Below are 25115 nucleotides of genomic sequence, written 5' to 3' on the forward strand. Positions count from 1 at the left end.
GCTTTGTAGCTTCGGTTTCAGAGGTTGTTGTTTCAATCTATGCTTTTTGAGCTTCGGCAATTTTTCTCGGAGTAGAACTTGAAGACTTTATTGTCTCCAGTACATCCAGAACATTAACCATCCTTTTTCTTTTGGGGGTCACCGCTGGACCTTTCTGAGTTTGTGGCACTCCAACTTCTGCCGAAGGGCTTAAAATTTCTGATATTTTTGTCCCTTCAGCTTTCGGCTCTTCAATTCTTTCAGCCTTCGGTGTTGCAGTCAGCTCTTCAGTTTTCTGCGCAGGTATAGGTTTTTTGGCTTCAGTAGCCGAAGAAGCCTCGCCGACAAACTCGGGCACTATGGCCGGTTCAATAAAGCGCGGTCGGTGAGTAAGGACTTTTACCCTTTTCCTTTTCGGCACAGGCTCGCTGGGAGCAGCTGAAGCATCGTCTTTCCCGGAAGTTGCATCTTTTCTCTTTCGCCCCCGTAGAGGGTAGCGGTAGTCAGGGTACACAAACCCAATAGCATCAAAAATTCGGTTGAATCTTTTCTTCTTTCGGCCTCCGAAGGCCGCAGATAACGCAGTTTCTTCTGCCTTTGAGTATGGCCCAAGCAATTCATCGCTTCTGGCTTCAATACATTTCAGCCAATCATCATCTGGCTCGACAAATTTACCCTCGTATCTGAAGGTGAACTTCATCCTAATCAGCCCACCTTCGTCAGGCTTGGTGATAGTTTCTTTTGGCATTTCCCACTTTTCTACAAGTGGCCATACTCTGAAGGCTATGTGCTCCTGGACTAAATCCCTTGTCCCAATAAAAGAGCAAACTACGCCGAAGGCCCTCTGGCATTCTTCGACTGCCTCGTCAACATTCACCTTCGGTTTCCGGAGTCCGAAGCACTGCCAGATAGGGCGCATGATGATATCTTTAATATCTTCTCGTGCCTTCAAATCGTTTTTCACATAGAACCATTCCTTCATCCAGTCCCCGGGCCATCTCTTCCGAAAAGTCGGCACGGGACAACTTGACCCAGAGCGAGCACCGAAGCTATAACAGCCAAAATTATTATGATATTGCTCTTTACCCCAGGGTTTCGTCTCATATACTAGCTCATGTATATTGCAAAAACTTTTTGCATTTGGCTCCAAACCTTGGCTCTTCACGGCCCATACGAAGATTCCCATTCTTATTATTGCTTCGGGGGTAAGTTGATGAAGGTAGACCTGATATATCTTCAGAACTTCAACCACAAATCTGTTTAAGGGGAACCGAAGCCCAGCTTTAAAAAAGCTTCGGAAGATCACGACTTCATTATCTTCGGGAGTTGGCACAGTCCTTTCTCCGTCATCCGCCCTCACAGTAGACATGTCTCGAAAATATCTCCCCCTCATGTTATCAAGATGACTTTGTTTAATACTCGATTTTCCGAAGACTGAGTGGCTTGGTCACCATGGTCGATCTTCGGAGTCTTCACCTCCGCTTTCTACATCATAACTATCACTTTCACCAGTATCTTCAGATAAGCCTTCTAAAATTTCTCTAGTAATCTTCTCTGTATTTGTTTTCGCTATCGATTCAATGAAGCCCAGATTCTTCTCCTCAGAGAGGCTCAGTTTCATTTCGGCAACAACTTTCTTTTCCTGAGACATCTCTTCAAAAATGCTGAAAATATGCTCTTAGGGCCGAAGCTAAAAATCTAGAAAGCTGGTCAAGTGTTTGTGGGCAAAGAGCTTTTTGAGCAGGCAAAGCAAATAGCAAGAAGGCGTGCCAAATGAGCTCGCGGTCGTAACATATTTATACACCCAGGGCATTGCAAGTGGGAGGGTCCCGCTTGCCATTGACTGTTGCTATTCTAGCAAGAGGAAGGTGTTTTTTCGGACCTTCGGCTTAGAGCCTTCGTCCATATCGCAATCTGAATTTATTATCCTAAACAAATTAATATTGCGATGGGCTACTGTTGGGGGCCTTCGGCTTCCGAAGGTCCTCAAAAACGTAATTTGACAATGTTTCTGGAGTGTAATTCATGAACAGGTACCTTCGGACATGGACCCTTCGGACATGTCAAAATCGCTGTATGAAGAAACACAAGGAGAACGAAGGATGGAACAGAGCCGAAGCTGTGCAAGGGAGCTTTGGCATGTTGGCAGAAAAAAGGAAACCGACTTAAAGAGGAAAATGCTATCTAGACCCCAATAAATTACTATAGAGTTATTATCAAATGCAAAGGGTCTGGATGTAATTTTACATGGGCTGCGACCCGTGCCTATAAATAGGTGAACAATACTTCCGTACTGTTCACGCTGACTTGACATTTGCTTTTGCGACACGCTTGTACTTTTGCTTTCTTTCAAACCGAAGGTACATTTGTAATTTAATGTCATTTCTATTTTTCCATGTTAATAAAATAGAAATGAGTTAATAATGATATATAAATGTTTATGCTATCTTTCGTATTTCATGTGTTTCTCATTTTCACTATCACATGTCGTAATGATGAAGGTATGTCCTTCATGACCTTCGTCCGAAGATTGTTATATCCCAAGGGAAATAATGCTTCGAATGACGAAGGATATTAATCATTTAACCTCTTTTCATGTTGTCTTGTTCTTAATTCATAGCATTTGAGAACAAGTCCCAACAGTAAGGCTCTTTCAAAGACTTCTCCAACAGGTCCTTCACAAAATCTAAGAGGCGGGTGCTGTTGATGTAAGAACGCTACCAAAAAGGGTCTAATTAAGAGAAACGCCAAAAAAGTATGCCATAAAATTTCTCCAAAAAATTATTGTTGGGACATGCTAAAAAATAGGGTGTTTTTTTAAAGTGTATACTCCAACAGGTTTTTAAAAGAAATGCTGAAAAATGAAAAATACATCGATTTTTTTTAAAAAAAAAAACAAACAAACACCTCCATCAAATGCTATTGCAGTCTGCATATGGGCTTCTTGAATGGGCCTTTCTTTTGGCGTACATGTGCCGCACGCCGCCCGCCAGAAGCTCCAGTGCCGCACCCCGCCACTACCACCAAGTCCACACGCGCGGGGGAAAAAACGCGGGCGTCTAGGAATCATCGCGCGTTAATACGCGGGAGAGGAGGAAACCGATGCAGGTCGCGAAGATTTTGGGGAAGAAACGAAGAGGAAGCTGTTGGATGGAGCGACGAAAACACGATTTCTCCCGGTAACATTGATTTTTAAGTTAGTTTAGAGCTTCTTTTGAAGTTGCTCTAACACTTGTTAAAAGTCAGAGAGGCGGTTGGACCACAGAGACTTATCAACCGTCTTTCTCTACTAGCGGAGTGTTACGGATTTGCTTGTGTCTGTATATACGTTCACCTAGCATCAGCACTACTTAGCAGGCCCGCGAATACGCAAAAAAAAAAAAAAAAAAAAAAACTTGGTAGGTTGGGTTAGGCCGTAGACAGCCGACCTGCTACCAGCCGGCAACAGCCAACTAACCTCATCAGATAGCCTAGGCCCCAGCCAGCCGGCACCTAAACTGAGGCAAATCGATCGTCAAAATATTCTTGTCTACTAGCACACACGCACACCTCCCTATACTGTACTACCAGATAGTATATATGCTGTTGTAGCAAGGCATTTTCTTCAGACATTGAGAAATGAGAGAGTCCTCCCTCGAGTGAGCAGTAGTTAACTAAAACTCGCCGGCGGCCGGCGGCAGGGGGGGCCAGAATCATGGCGCCACCGCGTACTACGTACCCGGCCGTGCTTTAATCGACGACGGCACGTACAGTTGTCAAAATGTTCTTGTCAAAATATATGCTGTACTAGCAGTATATATGCTATTGTACCAAGGCATTGTCTTCAGACATTGAGAAATGAGAGCCATATATCCTCCTTCGAGTGAGCAGTATTATGTGTTTGGTTTGAGTAATACTGCTCGGTTTGAGGTTAAGGTAGTATGAGACGGGACGCCACCAAAAATTAATTCGGTGTTTATCAACTCTTTGGTCGTAACTCTTCCATCACTTCTTGTACGTCTAACCAAAAACACAAACTCGCTGGCGGCAGGGTCATAATCATGGCGCCACCCGTGCTTTAATATCGACGGCACAGTTGTCACCCTTGAACCCCTTTGTCCGGACAAAAGGGTGGCAGATTAAACTAGTCCGTAACTGCAGGTTGGTGGTGATCTTTGCAAAAGAAGGGTCAAAAGAGGGGCACCCATATTTGCACCCTTCTTATGTTAATGAATCGGTGCTTTTAGAATCATTGCAACACGCGTACGAGTACGACGACAAGGGAAGAGAGAGAGGGAGAGAGGGGTTAGCTAGCCGTAGACGAACGACGACGGCCAAGAGAGAGAGAAGAGAAGGTAGCCTGCAAGCATAAGCATCCCGATGAGCTTGCACCCAGACGCTTGCCTGGCGCAAGTGGCAACTGCGATGCGAGCGAGCTTGCAGCCAGCCGCACGCGCCCTTGATTGGCCGGCCGGGGACGCCTGTGGGGCTCTTGTGACACCTCGAGTTGGTTGACCATCTGATTCCTGATGAGACCGATCGCGTTGTTGGGACGGCTGCAGATGAGCGGTCCGTTTGAAGCGGGTTTTATGCGATCCATCGTGCAAAATCTATTCGCCGGACGACACCAGTGCCAAAAAAAAAGTGAAATGCAGGCTATGCTTTTGTGTGGTCCGAGAGAAGGAAGCATGCCCTCTAGTCTAGCTAGCCCATGGCAATGGAATGGTGGATGGCATTGGCCCCCCATGCCAGCACAGGGACAGGGGTACCGAAACGTGCGGCCTCGTATTCTGCTCCTGCCTGCCGTACGTGGAAAACACCCGTCCCTGTCACGGCAGATGGAGTTTGTTTTGCCATACAGCTGTTCGATCGCCCGCGGGGATATGCTAGCGACTCCGACTCCGACTCCGACTCCCGACCCCGACCATTTCTCTCCGCTCCGTTGGAAGACAGAGACCACGGTGTTGGAACGAGAGGGACCTTTTTCGCTTTCGGTTCCAACCAATTCCATCCTTCGTAAACTCTGAATTCTCAGTCTCAGAACTACTGAACCAAAAAAAAAAGGAACGGACTCTTTATTATTATTAAAGCAACCAATTAATATAAGTTTTTGCATTGAAATGTACATTTGTGGACACCGACGTCGTCCAGGCTCCAGAAAATCTTAAAGACAAAAGGAAATTCCAGATGGGAATGTCTATTACACACGACCGAGGTAATTATTAATTCGATAAAATGGAATGAAAAAAATAATGCAAAAAATGTCTGTTACACGACCGACCGACCGACCGAAGAAATTAGAGGAAATGGAACGGAATCCAGTCGAGACGACGGAGAGACGAAAGAGCAGCGGCGGCCTTGGGCTGCATCTGCATGCAATGCATAGACGGTGGTAAACTACAAGCAATCACAATCAAATTAACAGCGACGGATCCAAGTAAATCTGCAGTGGCCTCTTGGATTAGCACCGACGCCGCCGCCGCCACGACGATCCTTCTACACCCCTAGGGACCGAGACGCGCAGAATCATCGGGTTTACCGCGGCTATGATGAGCAGCGCTTCAGCAACACGCGTAGTAGTCGACGAGCTCGTCGAGGGACTCCGGCGGCGGGTCCGCGTTCTCCAGCATCCACAGCAGGTGCTCGAACAGCACGACCTCGCAGCCGACCACCACGGTGCCCGCCGCCGCTCCCCCGCCGCTGCGGTCCACGAGGGTCCGGAACAGCGGGTGGCCCACGAGCTCCTCGGCGATCAGGTACCGGCGCCGCGACTTGCCCACGTACACCGGGTGCAGGCCCTTGGGCACCTCGTCCGCGCCGTGGAACGACGACGCCCCGCCGCCGCTGGAGACGGCGACGACGGCGCCGTCGTCGTCGTCGCCGTGGCTGGCCGCCGGCGGCGCGCGCGCGATGCGGCTCGACGAGTGCCACCTCCTTATCATGCACCGCAGCTTGCCCAGCCCGCCCTTCGCCATTGGCTAGCTGCTACTATCCTCCTCCGCAGCGCCTCTTTCTCTTTGGATGGGACGCGGTCGTGGTAGCCAACGACCCACCCACGAAATTCACAGAGAGGGTTTAGCGAGAGGACTCGGGAGCGCGGTTCTCATGATTGGGAAGGCAGCGGAGGCTACGGCCGGAAGCTGCTTATATAATCGGGAGTCGGGACCTCCTCAAATCAAACTTTTTCAAAGGGTAAAGGTGTCCGGGGCCCGACTGTCCCGCAAGGAAAAAATTGCTATTTTATCCCTCTCAGTGTGGTCTCTTTGCTATTATGTCACCCTGTGTCTATAGTTTGTGGGACCATGTTTATGATTTATGGGTCTGACAATAAAATAGAGAAGCCCATAACTGAGAGGGATAAAATAGCAAATTTCCCCTCTATATCTATCTTCTATATCCTTCATTTACAATCTCCTCTAAAATTTTTTATCATCTATATCTCCTTACTCTCGAACAACGTTCTCTAAATCACGTTCTCTATACTCAAGTACCTATACTAGAAACATTTTTTATTTTTATTTTTTGTAAATACATATTTATCATACTCTCAAATGTACTGTACATATTTTAGTTTTGCTAAACCGGTTATTTAAAGTATTCAAATAGATAGATGACCGGTTAGAGAAACTCTATATATATAGAGAATCAAGCAGCATTCTCTAAATTTAGATGACCGTTTAGAGAACGTTGCTGGAGTTTGATTTTCTATATTTAGGATAGATGACCCTTTAGAGGTTCTTTCTATACATGTATTAGAGGAAATGAAATTCATACACGAGGATTTATCTCCGACAAGCAAACGACCCTAAGACTATTAGAGTTTCATTCTCATTAATACTATGACATCAGCAAATCTTGCTGGTGATATGACAGCCTATTTATCATGTAGATAAAACTAGATATACACGGTTACCTAGACATTTGTGTCTTGCATTTTGTCTATAAAACCACACCAAGTGAAATTGTACACTTACATTGAAAAGTTTTCATTTATTAAATGCTTATGTGGCATCCATGGAACCTTTCATTGAGAATGAGCTGCGCAAATTTATTTCTTCATGCGAGTCAGCTACACACACGGGAAAACCATCTATTTCTACGTGCCTTCGAAATAGATGTGTTTAAAAACCCGTACATGGAAATCATATTGGTAATGATGCTATTAAACTAACACTTATAATTAAACCTGATCGAGTCCATTTGTGTTTAAAAAACTAGTTTAAATTCATTTTCAAGCCAAAACTGCAGCATAGTCGACATGAATGTACCAAACATTTACGCAACCTACGTTATATTGATCAAAAAATAAGGGATTGAGGTTATTCAAACCATGGTCAACAAGAGTGAAAGGCTCAGTTAACCAATGGGACTCAGGTGATTTTGTGTTATATAACGGTTTTATACTGTAAATATATCAAGCTTATAATTTTTTTAAAAATAGTCGTGCTAGTGGTTGTGTACTTGATCCATTTTGTACTCCTCTTAACCCAACCATGGTAGAAATACTTGTTTGCATCAAAGATTAGATAGTTGAAGAAAGAAAAGTGTATATAACATTAACTTATATTTGTTTATAATTTATTTAGTCATTACCCTTTTACTAATGCACTAATGGATCTTTATATTTCGAGGTTCTAAGGCTAATAGATTGTTGATATTCCTAATATGATTTGAGGAATTGAGGAATCGGGGACTTGTAAACTTATTATATTGTGAACTTGTGAATTATGAACTTGTTATATTGTGAATTTGTGATCTTTATGAATTTGTTATATTGTGAATTTATGATATTTGTCGACTTTGTTATATTATGAACTTGTTATATTGAGATATTTTTATATTAATATGCTTACCGATTGAATTTTAGATTTCGATCGTTATCGCTGTATTTTCCTTACCGAGCTTTCATTTCTGATGTTTCCAAAATAGCTATATCGTTTCCGTTTCTGGAGTTACTATTTTCGATTTCATTTCCCATAAAAATATAAAAACTAAAATAATTTTAGCATTTACTGATCATTTCCAACCATTTTTATTTTCGTCAATAGCAAACTCCGTTAATACATAGCCGTTAGAGCTAGCTCGAGAAGTCAAACCGTGTGATAAATTGCATTAAGAACCATGAAACAGAATACCAGCTGCACACAACATTCAGCTTGCGTTCTGCATGCCTACCTACAACCATCTCCATGCACATTGAGTGGCGTCTAGGTGTATACATGGTACAGATATTATTCGTTCGTATTCGAATTCAATCTGTCTAAGAGAGCTAAGATCTAATCCATATCTGAGTCTGAGTACTCAATATCTTTTTTAGATAATAAGAATCCTCAGCGTTCACCTCAATGAGGGTTTGCGCCTCTTATTACATCCAAGAAATGAGTCTAACAACCATCACGCATGATAGGAACAACAACTAGCACAGAAAATTAAGTAGTAATACGATTTGTGAACCGTCATCCAAAACCGGCAAAGATCTCCATAACAATTGACTCCAGTGTGCAACACACATCATTCACCATTGCTTTGTCCTCTTCATGTTGTTGTAGCTGTGCCCAGAAGCGGCACCAATAAGTCCCCATGTAAAGTATCTGTAAATAGGTTTTGAATGAATATGATCCAACCACCATATCGATTCTACTAAGCCATATTGCCCAACACATAGTGGCCATCCTCGACATTATAACATATTTGAGTCGTTTACTATAACCATTTAAACAACCACCAAATATATAGTTGAAGTCATTAGGTACTACTAGACCAAACATATAATGTATAGCTCGCCACAGAAATCTAGCATAATGGCATTCGAAAAACAAATGAGCAATGGATTCATTCTTTGTACAGAAAACACATTTTTGTTACCCTTCCATCTTTTGCGTGCCAGATTATCTTTTGTTAGGACAACCCCTTTTTGAAGGTACCAGAAGAAAAAAAATTATCTTGAGCGATACTTTTAGCTTCCAAATGGGATTATTCTGCCTAACAATATTTTGGCTCATCAATGCATCATACATTGATTTAACCGTGAATTGTTTGTTCTGGTGAAGCGCCCATTCAAACACATCTTCCCTAACATTCAACTGTGCTCGTGCCACTTGCGCGACTAGCCTATACCACACATCTAAATTCTGCCCCATCAATCTTCTAAAAGATATGTTGAGAGGCACCGAACCACATACCATGGCTACCGACACCCCTTTTCTCCATGCAATATTATACAGAGATGGGTACCGATGCTGTAGTGTAATGTTTCCAAGCCACTTGTCTTCCCAGAACCTAGTATTCATACCGTTGTTAAGATGAAATTTCCCCAAATCTAGAAACTTATCCTTAACCTCTGGTAGAACGGTCCAGAATTGAGAATCACCCGGCTTTCTATAGATTAGGCCAATCGGATTCCCTTTTAGGTATTTTGCCTCAGAACCTTCTGCCATATCCCATCCTCATTAATCAATTTAAACAACCAATTTGGTAGTAAACACTGGTTCTGGATATCCAAATTCTTAACCCTAGGGCCTCTCAATTCTTTTGGTTGACATATAACACTCCATTTTGTCAATCTATATATTTTTCTTATGCTCATCTGACTGCCAAAAAAATCTCGATCTATAGTAGTCCAGCCTATGGAGAACTTCTCTTGGAATCTCAAAAAAGGCCAACATAAACAGAGCAACATTAGTTAGAACAGACTCTACCAATACCAACTGACCTACCACTGATAAGGTTTGCTCTTCTAGTTGCTTAGCTTCTTTTCAAAATGTTGCTCGACATTTCTCTGCTCCGAGTTTGTCAATCTCCTATAATGCATCGGTATGCCAAGATACTTAAACGGGTAATCACCGGTCTGACAACCAAATAAGTACAAATACTATTGTTCGGTCTCTTTGGCTCTCCCAAAGCAGATGATTTCACTCTTCTGAAAATTAATCTTGAGCCCCGAAACTTGCTCAAAGGCACACAAAATCATCTTTAGGTTCTCATCCTTCTCTATGTCAAGCTCCATAAACCAAATCGTGTCATCGACATATTGCAAAATGGTGGGACCCTCATGAACCTGGTGTGGAACCACCCCCGCAACTAACTCCCTCCCTTTTGGGTCTATTCACTAATATAACAAGCATATCTGCTACTATATTAAACAAAATATGCGATAGAGGTTCTCCTTGTCGCTCCTTTCTTCGTTTCAAAGGTATTCCCGATTTGATCATTTATCTTAATGCCCACTTGACCCTTGCGCGTTATCATTTCTAACCAATCACACCACCTTTGGCTAAAATCCTTCATTCTCAAAGTTTCCCTAAGAAACGACCACTTAACTTTATCATAAGTTTTCTCAATGTCCACCTTAAAAATCACCCCATCCTGCTTCTCCCTATGCATCTCATGCAACGTCTCATGCAGCACCACAACACCCACCATTATATTCCTCCCACATAAAAAAACTTTCTGAGTTGGGCTTATTGCCTTTTTTGCCACCATCGTCAATCTGTTCATGAATACTTTGGTAAAGATCTTAAAGCTTACGTTAACCAGACAGATGGGTCTATACTGTTGAATCTTTACTACATCACTAAGCTACAAAATTTAACACCTTTTATCAAAATTGGATACTAGATAATAACTAATAAGTAGCTACTAACTAAGTAGGCAATGTATCAGGTGCAAACCAAGTTTCCATGCAAACTCCATTCAAACCAACTATCAAAAGTCACAAAAAATCTCAAAACATTTATAGATGTACTTCATTGCCTACTCTACCACTGTATAAAATTTCAAGTTCAGATTCATCATATGTTAAGAGATACAAAAAATAGAAAATTTTGAGACCTCAGAATTCTCTTTTTTGTATCTCTTAACATATGATGAATTTGAACTTCAAAATTTATACACTAGTAGAGTAGGCAATGAAGTACATCTATAATTTTTTTGAGATTTTGTGACTTTTTTAGTTGTTTTGCATGGAGTTTGCACCTGATACTTGGTTTGCACTTGATACGTTGCCAACTAAGTTAATACTACCTAAATAACTAACTCGCTAACTATCTGACTACTAACTACAAACTAACTACTCACTACTATGTATTAAGTAATAAATACATATATTAAGTAACTAAATGAACTAACAAGGTGTCGGGGCCCAAGAACAGGATACCCGGAGCAAGCCCAAAAACTATCTTTTGGCCCCACAAAGCGGGCGAGCAAGTCCCCCACCGAGCAAGTCTGCGAGACAGAGCGAGCGACCAAGTCCCGAGCGGGCGACTAAGTCCCACGCCTAGCAAGTTTGTGAGGCGGAGCGGATGACCAAGTTTCCCGCCGAGCAAGTTTGCGAGGCGGAGCGGACGACCAAGTCCCCTACCAAGCAAGCCCAAACGTTGGGCCAGAGCCGCAAGCATACATCGACCACAACAGAACGTGACGCTAAGAGCCCGAGCAATAGTTGCAGACACAATCGTACACCCCTTTTCTTATAGTAAGCATACCACACTATTTGATGGGACAAGATAGAGTTGGTGGCGACCTCAACATCGGAGCCTCCATAGTAGCCGGTATTACGGAAACGTCAGGATAGGGTGCCATGCCAAATTGACAAATCTATATGTGCGGAAGAACAACATGGGGCCCACGATGACGGGAGGAAACCATGTCGTGTTCGTCGAGCCCCGGGGCTGAACCATGGGACCCGCCGCGCATTACCGCAGGGACGTCAACCATGAAGCTGCCGCAGGGGCGAGAGTAACGGGTGGCGCCATACCAAGATGCACTACTTCGTATGACCAGGGGAAGGGGGGGCCACCACAACAGACAAAGTACATTTTCTCCCTTTACTCTCTCTCTCACCCTCTTTCTCTCTAAAAGATACATCAATGTAAGGTATATCCCTTAAGATGTCAAAGGGAAGGCCCCTCTTTCTGTTACAGACAAGTACACAGATTGTAACACATTCTATTGCAATACTACGATCAGCACTACGCTGGACTAGGGGTACCCATGTTCTTCGCTCGAGTCCCAGCGATTCACATTTAGAGTGAGTCCGCGCTAGCATCCCTACCGAACATAAATCTTATTGTCCCCCGATTTTCGAAACCACGACACTAGGTCACTAGATTAACTAAATATATCATTACTTTAACATATTAATCAAATATTTAAGTATCTAAATTAACTACTGTCGGGTACCGTAATTAGGGATACCCCCAACACTCCTATACATGGCTGGTAACCACCATCAGCACAAACACTAACGGGCACGATTCAGGTCAAGGCTTCGTCTACTCAAGGGAAGTGATCTCGCCTCGCCCGAGCCCAGCCTCGGGCAGGAGCTGAAGTCCTGGACGAAGTTACGTCTCGCCCGAGGGCCTCCTCAGGCAGTGGGCACACCCTCGGCACGCCAGAGGCCCAGCTCGGGCAGGCTTCGTCGAGAAGCAACCTTGACCAAATCGCCTCTCCAACCGACCGTATCGCAGGCGCATTCAATGCGAGGATCGCTTGACATCTTATCCTGACACGCGTGCCTCAGTCGTCAAGGTCGAACTGACCGCAGTCACTTTGCCCTTTCACTGACCGACCTGATAGGAAAATAGCGCCGCTCGCTTCGCTCCGACTGCTGTGCCACCCACCAGGGTGAGGCTGACAACAGCCAAGTTCAGCCTCAGGTGCAACAGAAAGCTCCGCCTCGCCCGACCCCAGGGCTCAACCTGCACCTCAGCCTCGGAAGGTGGTCTCCGCCTCGCCTGACCCCAGGGCTCGGACGTTAACACACAGGCTCTTAGTAAATCTTCGAGGATCTTGTTGACTCTTTCCGTTTGACCATCTAACTGGGGGTGATAAGCGGTGCTGAAATCTAACTTGGTGCCCATCGCTTGTTGAAGGCCTTTCCAAAATTTTGAGGTGAACTGCGTCCCTCTGTCTGACACTATCTTTCGCGGAATACCATGGAGCCTGACTATCTCCTTAAGATATATCCGGGCAAGGGCGGCTCCTCCAAAAGTGGTTTTTACTAGAATGAAGTGGGCCACCTTGGTGAGACGATCGATTATTACCCAGATAGAATCATTCCTTTTTGTGTTCGGGGCAGTCCGGTTACAAAATCCATGCCTATTTCCTCCCACTTCCATTCAGGCACTGGGAGGGGTTGCAGTAGGCCTGCAGGCTTTCAGTGTTCGGCCTTTGTTCGCTGGCAGGTGTCACACCGGGCCACATACTGTGCTATCTCCTTCTTCATCCCTCTCCACCAGTATCTGGTTTTGAGGTCCAGGTACATCTTGGTGGTTCCTGGGTGGATGGAGTAAGCTGAGTTGTGGGCTTCATTGAGCAGGACTTCTCGTGCCTCTCCCATTGGTACACACAGACGGTTTTTGAACCAAAGAACTCCTTGTTCATCTGTCCTAAGGTCCGGAAGTTGCTCCTTGCGAGCTCTTTCTGTAAGTCTTGCAGTCTCCGCGTCCAGGCATTGAGCCTTGCATATGAGCTCTTCTAGCATTGGCTTGACTTTCAGGCTACTGTTGTCTCCCAGACATGCATTTAGCTGAGTTGATTCCTTCTTCCAATCTTCTAAAAAGTTGGTCCCCTTTATCCCGAAAGGTTTTCGGCTGAGGGCGTCTGCTACCACGTTGGCCTTTCCGGGGTGGTAATGGATCTCGAGGTCATAATCCTTGATCAATTCAAGCCATCTTCTTTGACGGAGGTTGAGGTCTGGCTGAGTGAAGATGTACCTCAGACTCTTGTGATCGGTGAAGATGTGGCATTTGTTCCCAATCAGATAGTGCCTCCATATTTTCAGGGCGTGCACTATGGCTGCCAACTCCAAGTCGTGGGTGCGGTAGTTCTGCTCATGCGGCTTGAGTAAGCGGGATGCATAGGCAATAACTTTCTCATTTTGCATTAAGACACACCCTAAGCCTTGCCTTGAAGCGTCACAGAAGATGACGAAATCCTGGTGTATATCTGGTAGTGTCAAAACGGGCGCGGTCGTAAGCTTCTCCTTGATGATCTGGAAACTTCCCTCACATTTTGGAGTCCACACAAACTTATTGTCCTTTTTGAGAAGTTCGGTCATAGGTTTTTCTATGCTGGAGAATCCCTTGATAAAGCGGCGGTAATACCCTGCCATTCCCAGAAAGCTTCGTACTTCACTGACGTTGGATGGTTGTTTCCATTTTGAAACGGCTTCTACCTTGGATGGGTCTACTTCTATTCCTTCTACGGTCAAGATATGCCCAAGGAAGGCTATCTTTTCTAACCAGAATTCACACTTGCTGAGCTTAGCATAAAGTTGATGTGCCCTGAGTCTTCCAAGGACGATTCGAAGGTGACGCTCATAGTCCTTGCGATTCTTGGAATAGATAAGGATGTCGTCGATGAAGACTACGACAAACTTATCCAATTCTTCCATAAATACCTTATTCATGAGGTTCATGAAAAAGGCGGGTGCGTTTGTTAGCCCAAACGACATCACTGTGAATTCATATTGTCCGTATATGGTGACGAATGCAGTCTTCTAAATATCTGCTTCCTTGATCCTCAGTTGGTGATATCCTGACCTGAGGTCTATCTTGGAGAAATATTTGGCTCCCTGCAGCTGGTCGAAGAGGTCATCGATCTGAGGGAGTGGGTACTTATTCTTGATTGTAACTTCATTCAAGGACCGGTAATCAATACACATTCTCATACTTCCATCCTTTTTGGTAACGAAAAGGACGGGTGCTCCCCAGGGAGATGAACTGGGACGGATGTACCCTTTTTGTTGCAGCTCTGCAAACTGGAGTTTCAATTCTGCTAACTCAGTGGGGCCATGCGGTATGGTCTCTTTGCGATGGGCGCAGTGCCAGGAATGAGATCTATATAGAACTCCACTCCTCTTTCTAGTGGCATTCTAGGCAACTCTTCCAGAAATACATCCACGAACTCTTCTATTACGGATATGTTTTTGCTGCCAGATTAAACATCATTGGATCATTGGCGGGCGGTTGGGCCTAACAGGAAACTGCTTTTCCTTGGCGGCCGATGAGAAGGACGGTCTTACTTGCGCAACTTATGATACCCTTGTGCTTAGTTAGCCAATCCATTCCTAGGATCACATCAATCCCTTGGGATGGCAAGACGGTTAAGTCTGCCAGGAACACTACCCCACTTAAAAGGATTCTGACTTGGGAGCACCTGAGCTGGCATAGAAGGTCTGACCCTGGGGTTCGGGTGACCAAAGGAATTTCTAGGGGTGTAGAGGGGATGCCATGCTTTTCCACAAACTTAGTGGCTATAAATGAATGGGATGCTCCTGAATCAAAAAGCACAGTAGCGGGAGTAAATTCAACAAGGAACTCACCAAGCACTACTCCTGGAGCTTGCTGGGCCTCTTGAGCGTCGACGTGGTTGACTCTTGCTCTGCCCTGGTACTGGGTCCTGCTCTGCTGACTGTTGGAGGGAGGTGCCTTGGAGGTAGGTGCCGAGGGAATCTTGGGGCCATTCACTGAGTTGGAGTAGGTAGGTCTGGGTGCCTTCAACTGGGGGCAGTTATTCTTGAAGTGACTCGGGTCTCCGCAGTGCCAACAGACATTTGCTGGCGGTTGGTTGCTTGCAACAGAGGGGGCCTGAAGGGAGCTCTGACTCTGCTGACTATAGCGTGATGGAGTGGGTCCAGCTGGTCTATTGAAGCTTGGTCCCCTGGGTGGAAGCCCAAAGGGTCGAGCTCTCTGGTGACGATCTTGCTGCTGAGCTCGGAGAACCTGGAATTTCCTCTTGAGGTGCCCTTTTTCTTCCTCTTTTGCCCTTTCCACTTGGATGGCTTTGTTGGAGAGGTGAGAGAAGTTGAGGAAGTCTTGGCTGACGAGGATGGTCTTAAGCTCGGGTCTTAGCCCTTTCAGAAAACGGGCCATCTTCCTGGACTCGATGCTGACATCGTCAGGCGCGTAACGGGCCAACTCTGTGAACTTGTGCACATACTCACTGACAGTTCTTCCACCTTGAGTTAGCTCCTGGAACTCATCTTCCTTGAGTTGAACTATCCCTTGGGGTACATGGTGCTCACGGAAGGCTGTTTTGAATTCTACCCAGGTAGCATCTCTGACGGCCTCGCTAAAGGTATCCCACCATGCTAGGGCCATCCCAGAAAGTTGACGAGCAACCAGTTGAACACGCTGATTTTCGGGGCATCTGATGGCTTCCAGTTTCCTCTTGATCGTGCACAGCCAGTCATCTGCATCGAGGGGATTGCTGGACCCCGCGAACGTGGGAGGCTTGAGTCTCAGAAATTCTCCCATCCTGTCCTGTGGTCTCCCACCACCTGGGCGCTGGTTTTCCAGACTTCTAGTGAGGACTTCAATGAGTCGGGTTTGATTGGCTAGAACTTGGGCCAAGTCTAGTGGTAGTTCTGGAGGTGTGGGGAGGTGGGTCTCACCCCCTTCTCCGCCAGCTTCTCCTTCAGCTCTTAGGGGAAAACCTGCTCCAATCCCGGAGGCGGTAGGCGTGGTTTTATCCGAAGCCATCTGCCAGGGGAAAAGAGTTACTATCATGCACATGCCAAATTGTTTTCAACCAGTTACTTTATTCATTACACCAGTTCATTACACATTACAGCACACAACTACCATAAGTTCATTACACGCGAGTGCTATCGAGGGTACTCCCGAACTCCTTCTCTAAAGTGTCCCCAAATTCCTTGAGAAGGTCATCAAGGCTGGCTAGGGACATTTCCTCGGTGTCGGACGAGTTTCTTATCCTGGTAGGAGGTAGGGCCTGAGGGGCTTTTTCCTTCTGCTCAGTCTGACATCCTTGACTTTTGGTCTTCTTGCGGATTTTTCTTACAGGGGCAAGCTTCTTCAACTTCTTGTCGTAATCCATTTTCAGTGTGCGGTAGGCCTCACGGGTGTTGGTTTCCTCGCCTTCTGCTATCTCAAGGTTCTCTTGAAGGGACGCCTTTTCCTTTGTAAGTTCCTTGACTTTTTGCTCCAGGCTTTCCACCCAGGAGTTTAGGTGAGTGCAGTGGGAGGCAAGGTCATCATATTGGTTATCGAGGGTGTGAAGGTATCCAGCCATGTAGACGATGGTGGGGTCATCCTCAATAGGGTCTCCTCCTGACAGGGCCTGAAGTCTTTTCCTCCAGGCAGGTGTATTTTTGTTGCTGGGTGGGAAGTAGCGAAGGGGGGTTTCAAAGATCACCTTGTTGTAGCTCTGGCATAGTTGTCGGAGGGCTTTCTGGGCAACATTTTGGCAAGTATCTGGGAAGCAGTATCCGGTGAAAGTGACTTGGAAAGAAGGATGGTTCGGATAGTTTCAGCTTTCTCCCAGGTAGACTGCCATAGAGCACTTTTCCATCCCATTCTAGAGATACTCCTTCCAAACATATTCTGGCTTTTTGCGGATTCCCATGCGAAGCGCACAACTTCGCAACAGATGTGGGAACCCCTCCACCTCTGAGCAGTAAGATGTCCTAATGACCAGAGAGTCTTCCATCTGGAATAGGAAAAGAAGGGTATGTTAATATCGGGGGAGAGGAGAGAAGACTTTTCTTGGGGTAAGAGGTATTTTCTTTTAAGGCAAGTTTTAAGGTCAGGGCTGCGACCTACGGCCAGTCCTATGGCTCTGATACCACCTGAAGCGTCCCGATTCTTTGGGACTCAAATGTGAAACAATTACTAGTCCTAGGAGGCTAGTAAACACATTCCTTACTTCAAATAGTACAGAGTTTAAATAGAGGTTATTACAATACCGGGGTACAAGCTCGAGAGAGCCAGAATAAAAAGCGTAGTAGGAAAATATACTAGCCCAAGCCACAGGCAGAACTGGGTGCAGACACAACCCTCTCAATCTAGCATAGCAGAAAAGAAGTCTTCGGCTGCTGAAAAACATAAATAAATCTGGGTGAATACACTAGGTATTCCGCAAGCCCGCCCCGCTCCCGTAAAGAGAAAGAGACCTATATCATACATGCTTTATTTGGTGGAGTTGAAGTCACTCTTCATTTTCTTAGATAAAGGCAGTTGCGGTAGGGTTTTTCCCAAGGACTTAAAAGTAACAAAATACTCAACCACCACTGAGCTTCCCGCTCCTGTGGCCTTGTTTTCTCTTTCAGTAAGCACTTACACACATTTCCCTGTTCTCGGAGGTTATAAAAACTAATTGTCATACCACACCAGACTCGTCCATACCAGTGGACACGGACTATTCGAATAGGTTTCAACTCTGCGCAGAGGGGTACACTTTACCCACTAGTCCGGTTTCTGCGATCTCACCGTCGCGAGACTCGAATGCCGAATCTCTTTCCTTCCTCACACGTCCTAACCTTAACGGTTATACCAGAAGGAGTCAGGCCACCGCCATGTCCAAACCGGACAAAACATTCCCCCTCCTTATCCTCCCGGTGCTCCCCAGCCTTCATAACCATGGGGCTGGACCGTACGAGTTCAGATTGAGTGACTGCCCACACAGTCCCGAGTGGTTGTACTTTTAAAGAGTACAGGTAGTGAAGATGACAAACCGGTCCTTATATGAGGGGACAATCCTTCCGCTCACGCCTAAACCAGCTGAGCCAACACCTTAGGCCCTCCCCTAAACCAGGGAGTCCTTGATCATCCCACTCCCAAGGTGATGAGGGTGAGTACCCTTCATCGCACATCCCTTTTTAAAAGAAACCTTATTTCAAGTATCATATTCCCCTTTCTCCCAACCCACATTTCGTATCGAAAGATATATGTGAATGCGGGCTATCTCTTTGCTCACAATGCAAGTATCCCACCCTGAAATCCCGGCTTAGGTAGTGGTAGAAAGAATAGGTAATTTATGCATCAAGGGAAGGATGGACTTGCCTTTGTCGAAGCTTTCCTGGCACAAAAGATCTACTTCTGGGAGATCGGGCTCCGGCCCTTCTTCCGGGGCTATGGGTTCCGGATCAACGGTCCCCGCTTCTTCTAGTAAAAACAGTCAATAAAACAATACATCAACGGTGGTTTACCAATTGTAGTGTGTCATTTTCTAACATTATTATTACATGTGACTTTAGGAATCATTTTGATAATTTTTGGTGCATAAAATATTGAGAAATACTAATTAAATGAGAAAAGGTTGGGAAAAGGAAAAAGAAAATGGATTCCCTCGCTGGTGGGCCGGGGGGGAATTTTGGCCCAGCCAGGCGCAGCGCGCGTGCGAGGGCGCCGACCCAAGGCGAGGTGACGGCGCGGGCGCGTGAGGAGAGGACGCCGTCATCGCGGGCCCACATGCCAGCGAGAGCGGAGGGGGAAACGGCGCCACAGGTCGACGGTGCGGGCGAACCGGTCGTCCGCGGGGGAAGAAACCCGGCCGCCGGTGGGCTCGGCGGCGATTCGCCGCCGGTGGCCCGGTTCTTGGGCAATGGGTGGTTGCTTTAGCACTGGGAGGATCTGGCGAACCTAGGGGCGGGCTTAATTTAGCTAGAGGGGTCCGGGGGGCTGTCCGCGGGGAGGTGGCGGGGCTCCACGGCGGGAGTCACCGTCGGTGAGCTTCGGGCAAGGGATTGGGGTGGGGGAGTGGTGTTCTGAGTTCACGGCGATGTGATGAAGCTGGTAGGCCAACCTAATTGCTCGCTGGACCAACAGAGAGGAAGGGAGAAGAGGGGGACGTCTTACCGGAGAGGAAGACGACGACGGCGCTTCCGCGAAATTTGGCTCGGGCGAGGGAGGAGGGTGGTGGCTGAGGCCGGTGCGGGGAAGGAGGTGCTTGGGGCAACCTTTTTATAGGCGCCCGAGGGAAGGGGAGCGGCGGAGCTCGGTGGGCACTGGTGAGGTGCACAGCGCCGGCATTAATGCCGCACAGCGGCGACGACGAGACCTCACGGCGGGGGCGGTACTGGGCAAGGACGCGGTCAAGCGGCGAGGACGGGGCGGTGCCAAACTCTCCTGTGTGGCGAGGGGATGGGCGAGGGGACGGCGATGGAGGGGACGACGATGGAGGGGACGGTGGCGAGTCGTACGCGAGGAGGACGACAAAGCGGCTGACCGGTGGGGCTGGTCTGCTAGCGAGAGGGAGCGCGCGAGAGGGAGCGGCTTGCAGGTGGGGCCGACTCGTCATCGAGAGAGAGGGAGGGGAGCGGGGTGGCTGCGCGCGCGCGGGAGCAGGCTGGCAATGGGCCGTAAGGGTGGAGTGCGGGCGCGAGGGGGGGGGAGGCGGCCGCGGAATGGGCTGAATCCAGCCCAGCAAGGGGGAGAGGGTTTTCTCTTTTTCTTTTTATTTTCTAATTCCTATTTCCCATTTTTGTATCTTTTTCTTTTGAACAATTTATTTAGTAGGTAATCTAAGTGCTGGAAAATAAAATCTAAGTGAGGTGTTCATATTCAAACAAAGTGTATGCATATGATGGGAAAAATCTAAGGGAGTTTTGGAATAGGTAATAAGAAGGGGAGGGGTTAGATTAGGGTTTCAAACCTAGGTTAGAAATTGGGATGTTACACTTGCGGTCACCACGTAGAACCTCGAGCCCTCGTGGGGAACACCTTCCGACAAGGCTTCTACTGGCCGACCGCAGTGGCCGACACCACTAGGATTGTACGCTCTTGCCAAGGGTGTCAATTCTACGCAAGACAGACGCACCTGCCCGCTCAGGCCCTGCAGACAATACCCATCACCTGGTCGTTTGCTGTGTGGGGTCTGGACCTCGTCGGTCCCTTGCAGAAGGCACCCGGGGGCTTCTTGCACCTGCTGGTCGCCATCGACAAATTCTCCAAGTGGATCGAGGTCCGACCCCTAACCAGCATCAGGTCCAAGCAGGCGGTGGCATTCTTCACAAACATCATCCATCGCTCCGGGGTCCCGAACTCCATCACCACCGACAATGGCACGCAGTTCACTGGAAAGAAGTTCCTGGACTTCTGCGAGGACCACCACATCCGTGTGGACTGGGCCGTCGTAGCTCACCCCATGACGAATGGGCAGGTGGAGCGTGCCAACGGTATGATTCTGTAGGGACTTAAACCGAGGATCTACAACGACCTCAACAAGTTCGGTAAGCGATGGATGAAAGAGCTACCGTCGGTGGTCTGGAGTCTAAGGACGACACCAAGCTGAGCCACAGGTTTCTCGCCGTTCTTTCTAGTCTATGGGGCTGAGGCTATCTTGCCCACAGACTTAGAAAATGGTTCCTCGAGGACAAAGGCGTACGACGACCGAAGCAACCAGACCAACCGAGAAGACTCACTAGACCAGCTTGAAGAGGCTCGGGACGTGGCCTTACTACACTCGGCGCGGTATCAGCAGTCTCTGCGACGCTACCACGCCCGAGGGGTTCGGCCCCGAGGCTTCCAGGTGGGAGACTTGGTACTTCGGCTGCGGCAGGACGCCCGAGGGCGCCACAAGCTTACTCCTCCCTGGGAAGGGCCGTTCATCATCGCCAAGATTTTGAAGCCCGAAACTTACAAGCTAGCCAACAATCAAGGCGAGGTCTACAACAACGCTTGGAATATCCAACAGCTACGTCACTTTTACCCTTAAGATGTTTCAAGTCGTTCATATACCTCGCTCTCTTTACATACATAAATAAAGTATAACCGTTAAGGAAGGGTTAGCCTTGCCTCGGCAAAGCCCGACCCTCCCTCGGGGGCTAGAAGGGGAGAACCCCCTCTGCGTCAAAATTTTCCTCAAAAAAGTTTTCTACCAAAATGACTTTCGTGCTTTCCGACTATATCGATAACAGAATCCTGCAAAGCGAGTAAGAGCGCACGTAAGCAGCAAGGCCGATCGAGCCGAGGGACTCCTACGCCTCCGGGATATGGATACCTCACTCGTCACCTTCCGCGAAAAGTAACTCTTGCTCGGATATGCGATTCTGCTACCGACGAACAAGTCCGGATACTCAAAACGAGAGGAAAAGAAACACAGCTTTATAACACGACAATAAGGTGTTTGGGCCTCGGTGGCCGCGAAAAACACATGCATACTCCAAACAAACTGCTCCGGCAGAATCAGACATCGCCCGGGGGAGGAGCGGCACCCTCGGCGTCGTCTCCACCCTCGGCGTCGTCTCCACCCTCGGCGCCGTCTCCACCCTCGGCGCCATCCTCAGACGGCGACGCGAGCGGAAGGATCTCTACCTCGAAGGAGGATGCCAGCACCGCACTTGGGCCCGCGACGGTCGCGTCAAGCCTCTGAACCTCGGCTAAGGCAGCCTCATCTTCGTCGGGTAGACAGTACCCCTCGCTGACCCGCTCCAGATCCACATCGTAGTGGGAAGCGAGCACGACGAAGGCACGCCTAACGCCGTGATGCAGCGCCCCGCGGAGTCTGCTGCGCACATGGCCGCCCAAGGCCCGCAGGCGACTCTGGGGGGAGCTACCCGAGGGGACGTCATCGAGGCCAAAGGCCTGGCAGAAGGCCGAGATAGCCTCGGACATGGCCACGTGGTCGACCTCCTTCTGCTCAGCCGCCTGGGCAAGTGCCTTGACGGACTCGTTAAGAGTTGTCTCGAACTCTGCAGACAGCCGAACAGAATTCTTCAGACACAAGTTGAAGAATGAAGCTGAATCGAAGTCGCAAAGTGGTCGAAACGTACCTTCAGCCCGGGCACGCTGCTCCGAGGCTACGGCTTGGGTGGACTGAGCAGACCCGACGGCCACGGCTAGGTCCTCCGCAAGGGCTCCGACCCGAGCAGACACCTCGGCCAGTTGACCCCCAAGGGCCTCAGCCCGGCCTACAGCCTCGGCAGCCTGGCTCCAAGATTGGTCCCGCTCGCCAATGACCTGGCCAAGCTCCAGCTGCCACTGCTGCGCCTCCATCCGTGCTGACGCGGCCTCTGCCTGCGCCGCCGCTGCCTCCACCTCCAGCTCGTCACAGAGCAGCCGAAGGTCCGCCACCTTGGTGCTCCGTTGGGCGAGGCGTTCATTAGCCTCGGCAAGCGCGGCCCTCAGGGACCGCAGCAAACCCCAGACGTCGGTCTCACGGCAGATGAACAGCGACTTGGTGGTGCTCACATCCGTCAGTTCCTGAGGAAGGGAAGCAGGGTGTTACAAAGAATGCCTTGGTCACGCAAGGGGTATGCCTAAAATCCTTACTTGGAGGACCCTGGGAACGTCCCTGGAAAGGATCTCCATGGTCGACCGAAGCGACCCCATCGCCGCCTCGGCATACTCACGGAGCTCATCCCGAGACTGCTCCTCCCGCTCATCGTCGAGGACGAAGAGGGGTTTCGAGGCGCCGCGGGTCCAGAACCGGAGCGCCTACCCACACCACTCATTGGGGTTGCGCTGCATGGAGATAAGGTCGTCGCTCCCCAAGATGGGCCGCGGTTCTGTGTGCCCCTCCTCCAAGGCGTCGGGACCCCCTGCAGTCGACACATCGGGTACCATCACTGACGACATACTGGGCCTCCCCTCGTCTAAGGAGGCGGGCCTCCGATCACCGACCTCAGCAACGGTGGCTGCCCTCTCCTTATGGCCGAGACTGGGGAGGTCGAAGACGACCTCGAGCAGCGGCACCTCAGCCATCCCAGCATCAGCGGCGACGGGTGGCTCCACGGGCAAAACAGCGACGGCCTCGACAGGAGCTATTGCCGGCGCTGGCAACACGTCAGGTGGGCTCGGGGCCGTGGCCACGTCAGCAGCCTCCCCCGGCACGATGGCCGCCCCGATGGAGGGGTCAGCCTGGGAGGCTTGCCCCATGGCAACTCGTGCCGCCTGGGCCCCCCGCTCGAGGGCGTCTTGTGCGGAGGCCAGCCAACCGGCATGGCGCGCTGCAGCACTGGCTACAGAAGCCGGCACTGTCTTAAGGGCCTTCTGGGGGGCCAGACCGGCCGAGCCCTGCCTCCGTTTGCTGAAAGGAAGAGATAAAGCAGGATCAGGGCACATGGAGAAAGAGCCAAAACAGAGGTATCTTCAGATACTTACCCGCTCTGGACCAAGGCCAATCGGGCCTGCGGGGAGGCCCCTCGGGCCTCGGTCCCCACAAGCGCTACCGAGGATTGCCCCACTGCCGGCTTCGGCGCCGTTCCCGCCTCGGGCGCCCGAGGCGTCGAAGGGACGGCCTGCCCAGGGGTCGTCATGACGGCCCGAGGATCAACCTCCTGTACAGCCGGCGCGGGCGCCTGCTCTTGGGGGATAGGCGGATCAGCCTGACTCCCTGGAGTCACCTCAACTACCTCGGCCAAGGGGTCAAGTACCCCCTTAGCCTACCCCCGCTCCTCGGACCGGGACCTTGATGTCCCGGCCCTAGATTCTGATGGCGCCAGCCCACTTGGAGGCTGGCTCGGCGACCCCTGGCCCAGCCTCAGATCCGGGCTAAGGCCAAGACGGGCCGCCATGTCATCGTCCTCATGATCATCGTCATCATCATCGTCGTCAGGCGTCTCCGGCGACGGCTCCCTTGGGAGCCCGTCCCTCTCCTACCTTCGACGACGCCTCTCCAAAGCTTCTCGAGCCCGCATCCGCTCGCGAGCCCGGGCCTTTTCCACGTCCTTCTTCTCCTTTTTCTTCTCCGCGGCGACCCTCCGCACGGCTCGGTCCACCACGTCCTCCGGGACCGGTGGCAGGGAGGGCTTGTAAAACCCCAACCCCTGGAGACGAACGGAAATCCCGACGGTAAGAATCAAAGGCAACTCGGCGCAAGATAGGAGAAGGAGTGGACACTCACCAGGGACACGTACCCACGCTCGAGACGCATCACGGGCTAGGTAAGGGCGTCGGCATCCAGCCTCCCTACCGTGCCCGCTACCCGCCTACGGAGGTCGGAGGCGGAGAGGGAAGCCGAGGACATCTGTGAACCCTCCAAATCAATCCCCGGCTTCATCTCCGAAAGCGGCAACCGCCGCTCTGCCAAAGGAAGCACCCTCCGGCGATGGATGGCGGCAACCACCCCCGCGGCGGTGAGCCCCCCATCTCGTAACCTCTGCAAGGCCTCCAGAAGAGGCTGGAGCTTCTCCTGTTTCTCGCGCGTGGCCCCCCAATGTCAGTTGCTGCCGGCGGCGGTCACCACTCATTGAGAAAACGACGGGAGCCTTCCGTCGTCGTTCCAGAGGTAAAACCACTGGTGCTGCCACCCCTTGTTCGAAGACACAAGGATGGCAGGGATGTACAGCTGCACGCGCCCCGCCCTCAGCTGGAGGGTGCATCCACCGGCCCGCACCACCATATGGACCTTCTTCGCCTCCGTTGTTGAGGCAAAGAGCTCCGCGGAGAAGAGATGGGTCCACAGATCCCAGTGGG

The 25115-nt window shown here is 49.3% G+C and overlaps 1 protein-coding gene across 1 annotated transcript; it reads right to left on the reverse strand.

Annotated features, from left to right (window-relative positions):
- Window positions 1-5204: 5204 nt before the first annotated feature.
- On the reverse strand, window positions 5205-6018 carry LOC107548106 (pco080605(66)). The gene has a single exon (NM_001323025.1). It carries the CDS (start codon window positions 5931-5933, stop codon window positions 5520-5522), a length of 414 nt encoding a protein of 137 aa, NP_001309954.1. The 5' UTR covers window positions 5934-6018; the 3' UTR covers window positions 5205-5519.
- Window positions 6019-25115: the final 19097 nt, after the last annotated feature.

The sequence above is a fragment of the Zea mays genome, chromosome 1 (assembly GCF_902167145.1).
Source record: "Zea mays cultivar B73 chromosome 1, Zm-B73-REFERENCE-NAM-5.0, whole genome shotgun sequence".
Lineage (NCBI taxonomy): Eukaryota > Viridiplantae > Streptophyta > Magnoliopsida > Poales > Poaceae > Zea > Zea mays.

Coding starts and splice junctions, on each gene's coding strand:
- LOC107548106 (NM_001323025.1), bottom strand. CDS start 5,933: ATGGCGAAGGGCGGGCTGGGCAAGCTGCGGTGCATGATAAGGAGGTGG.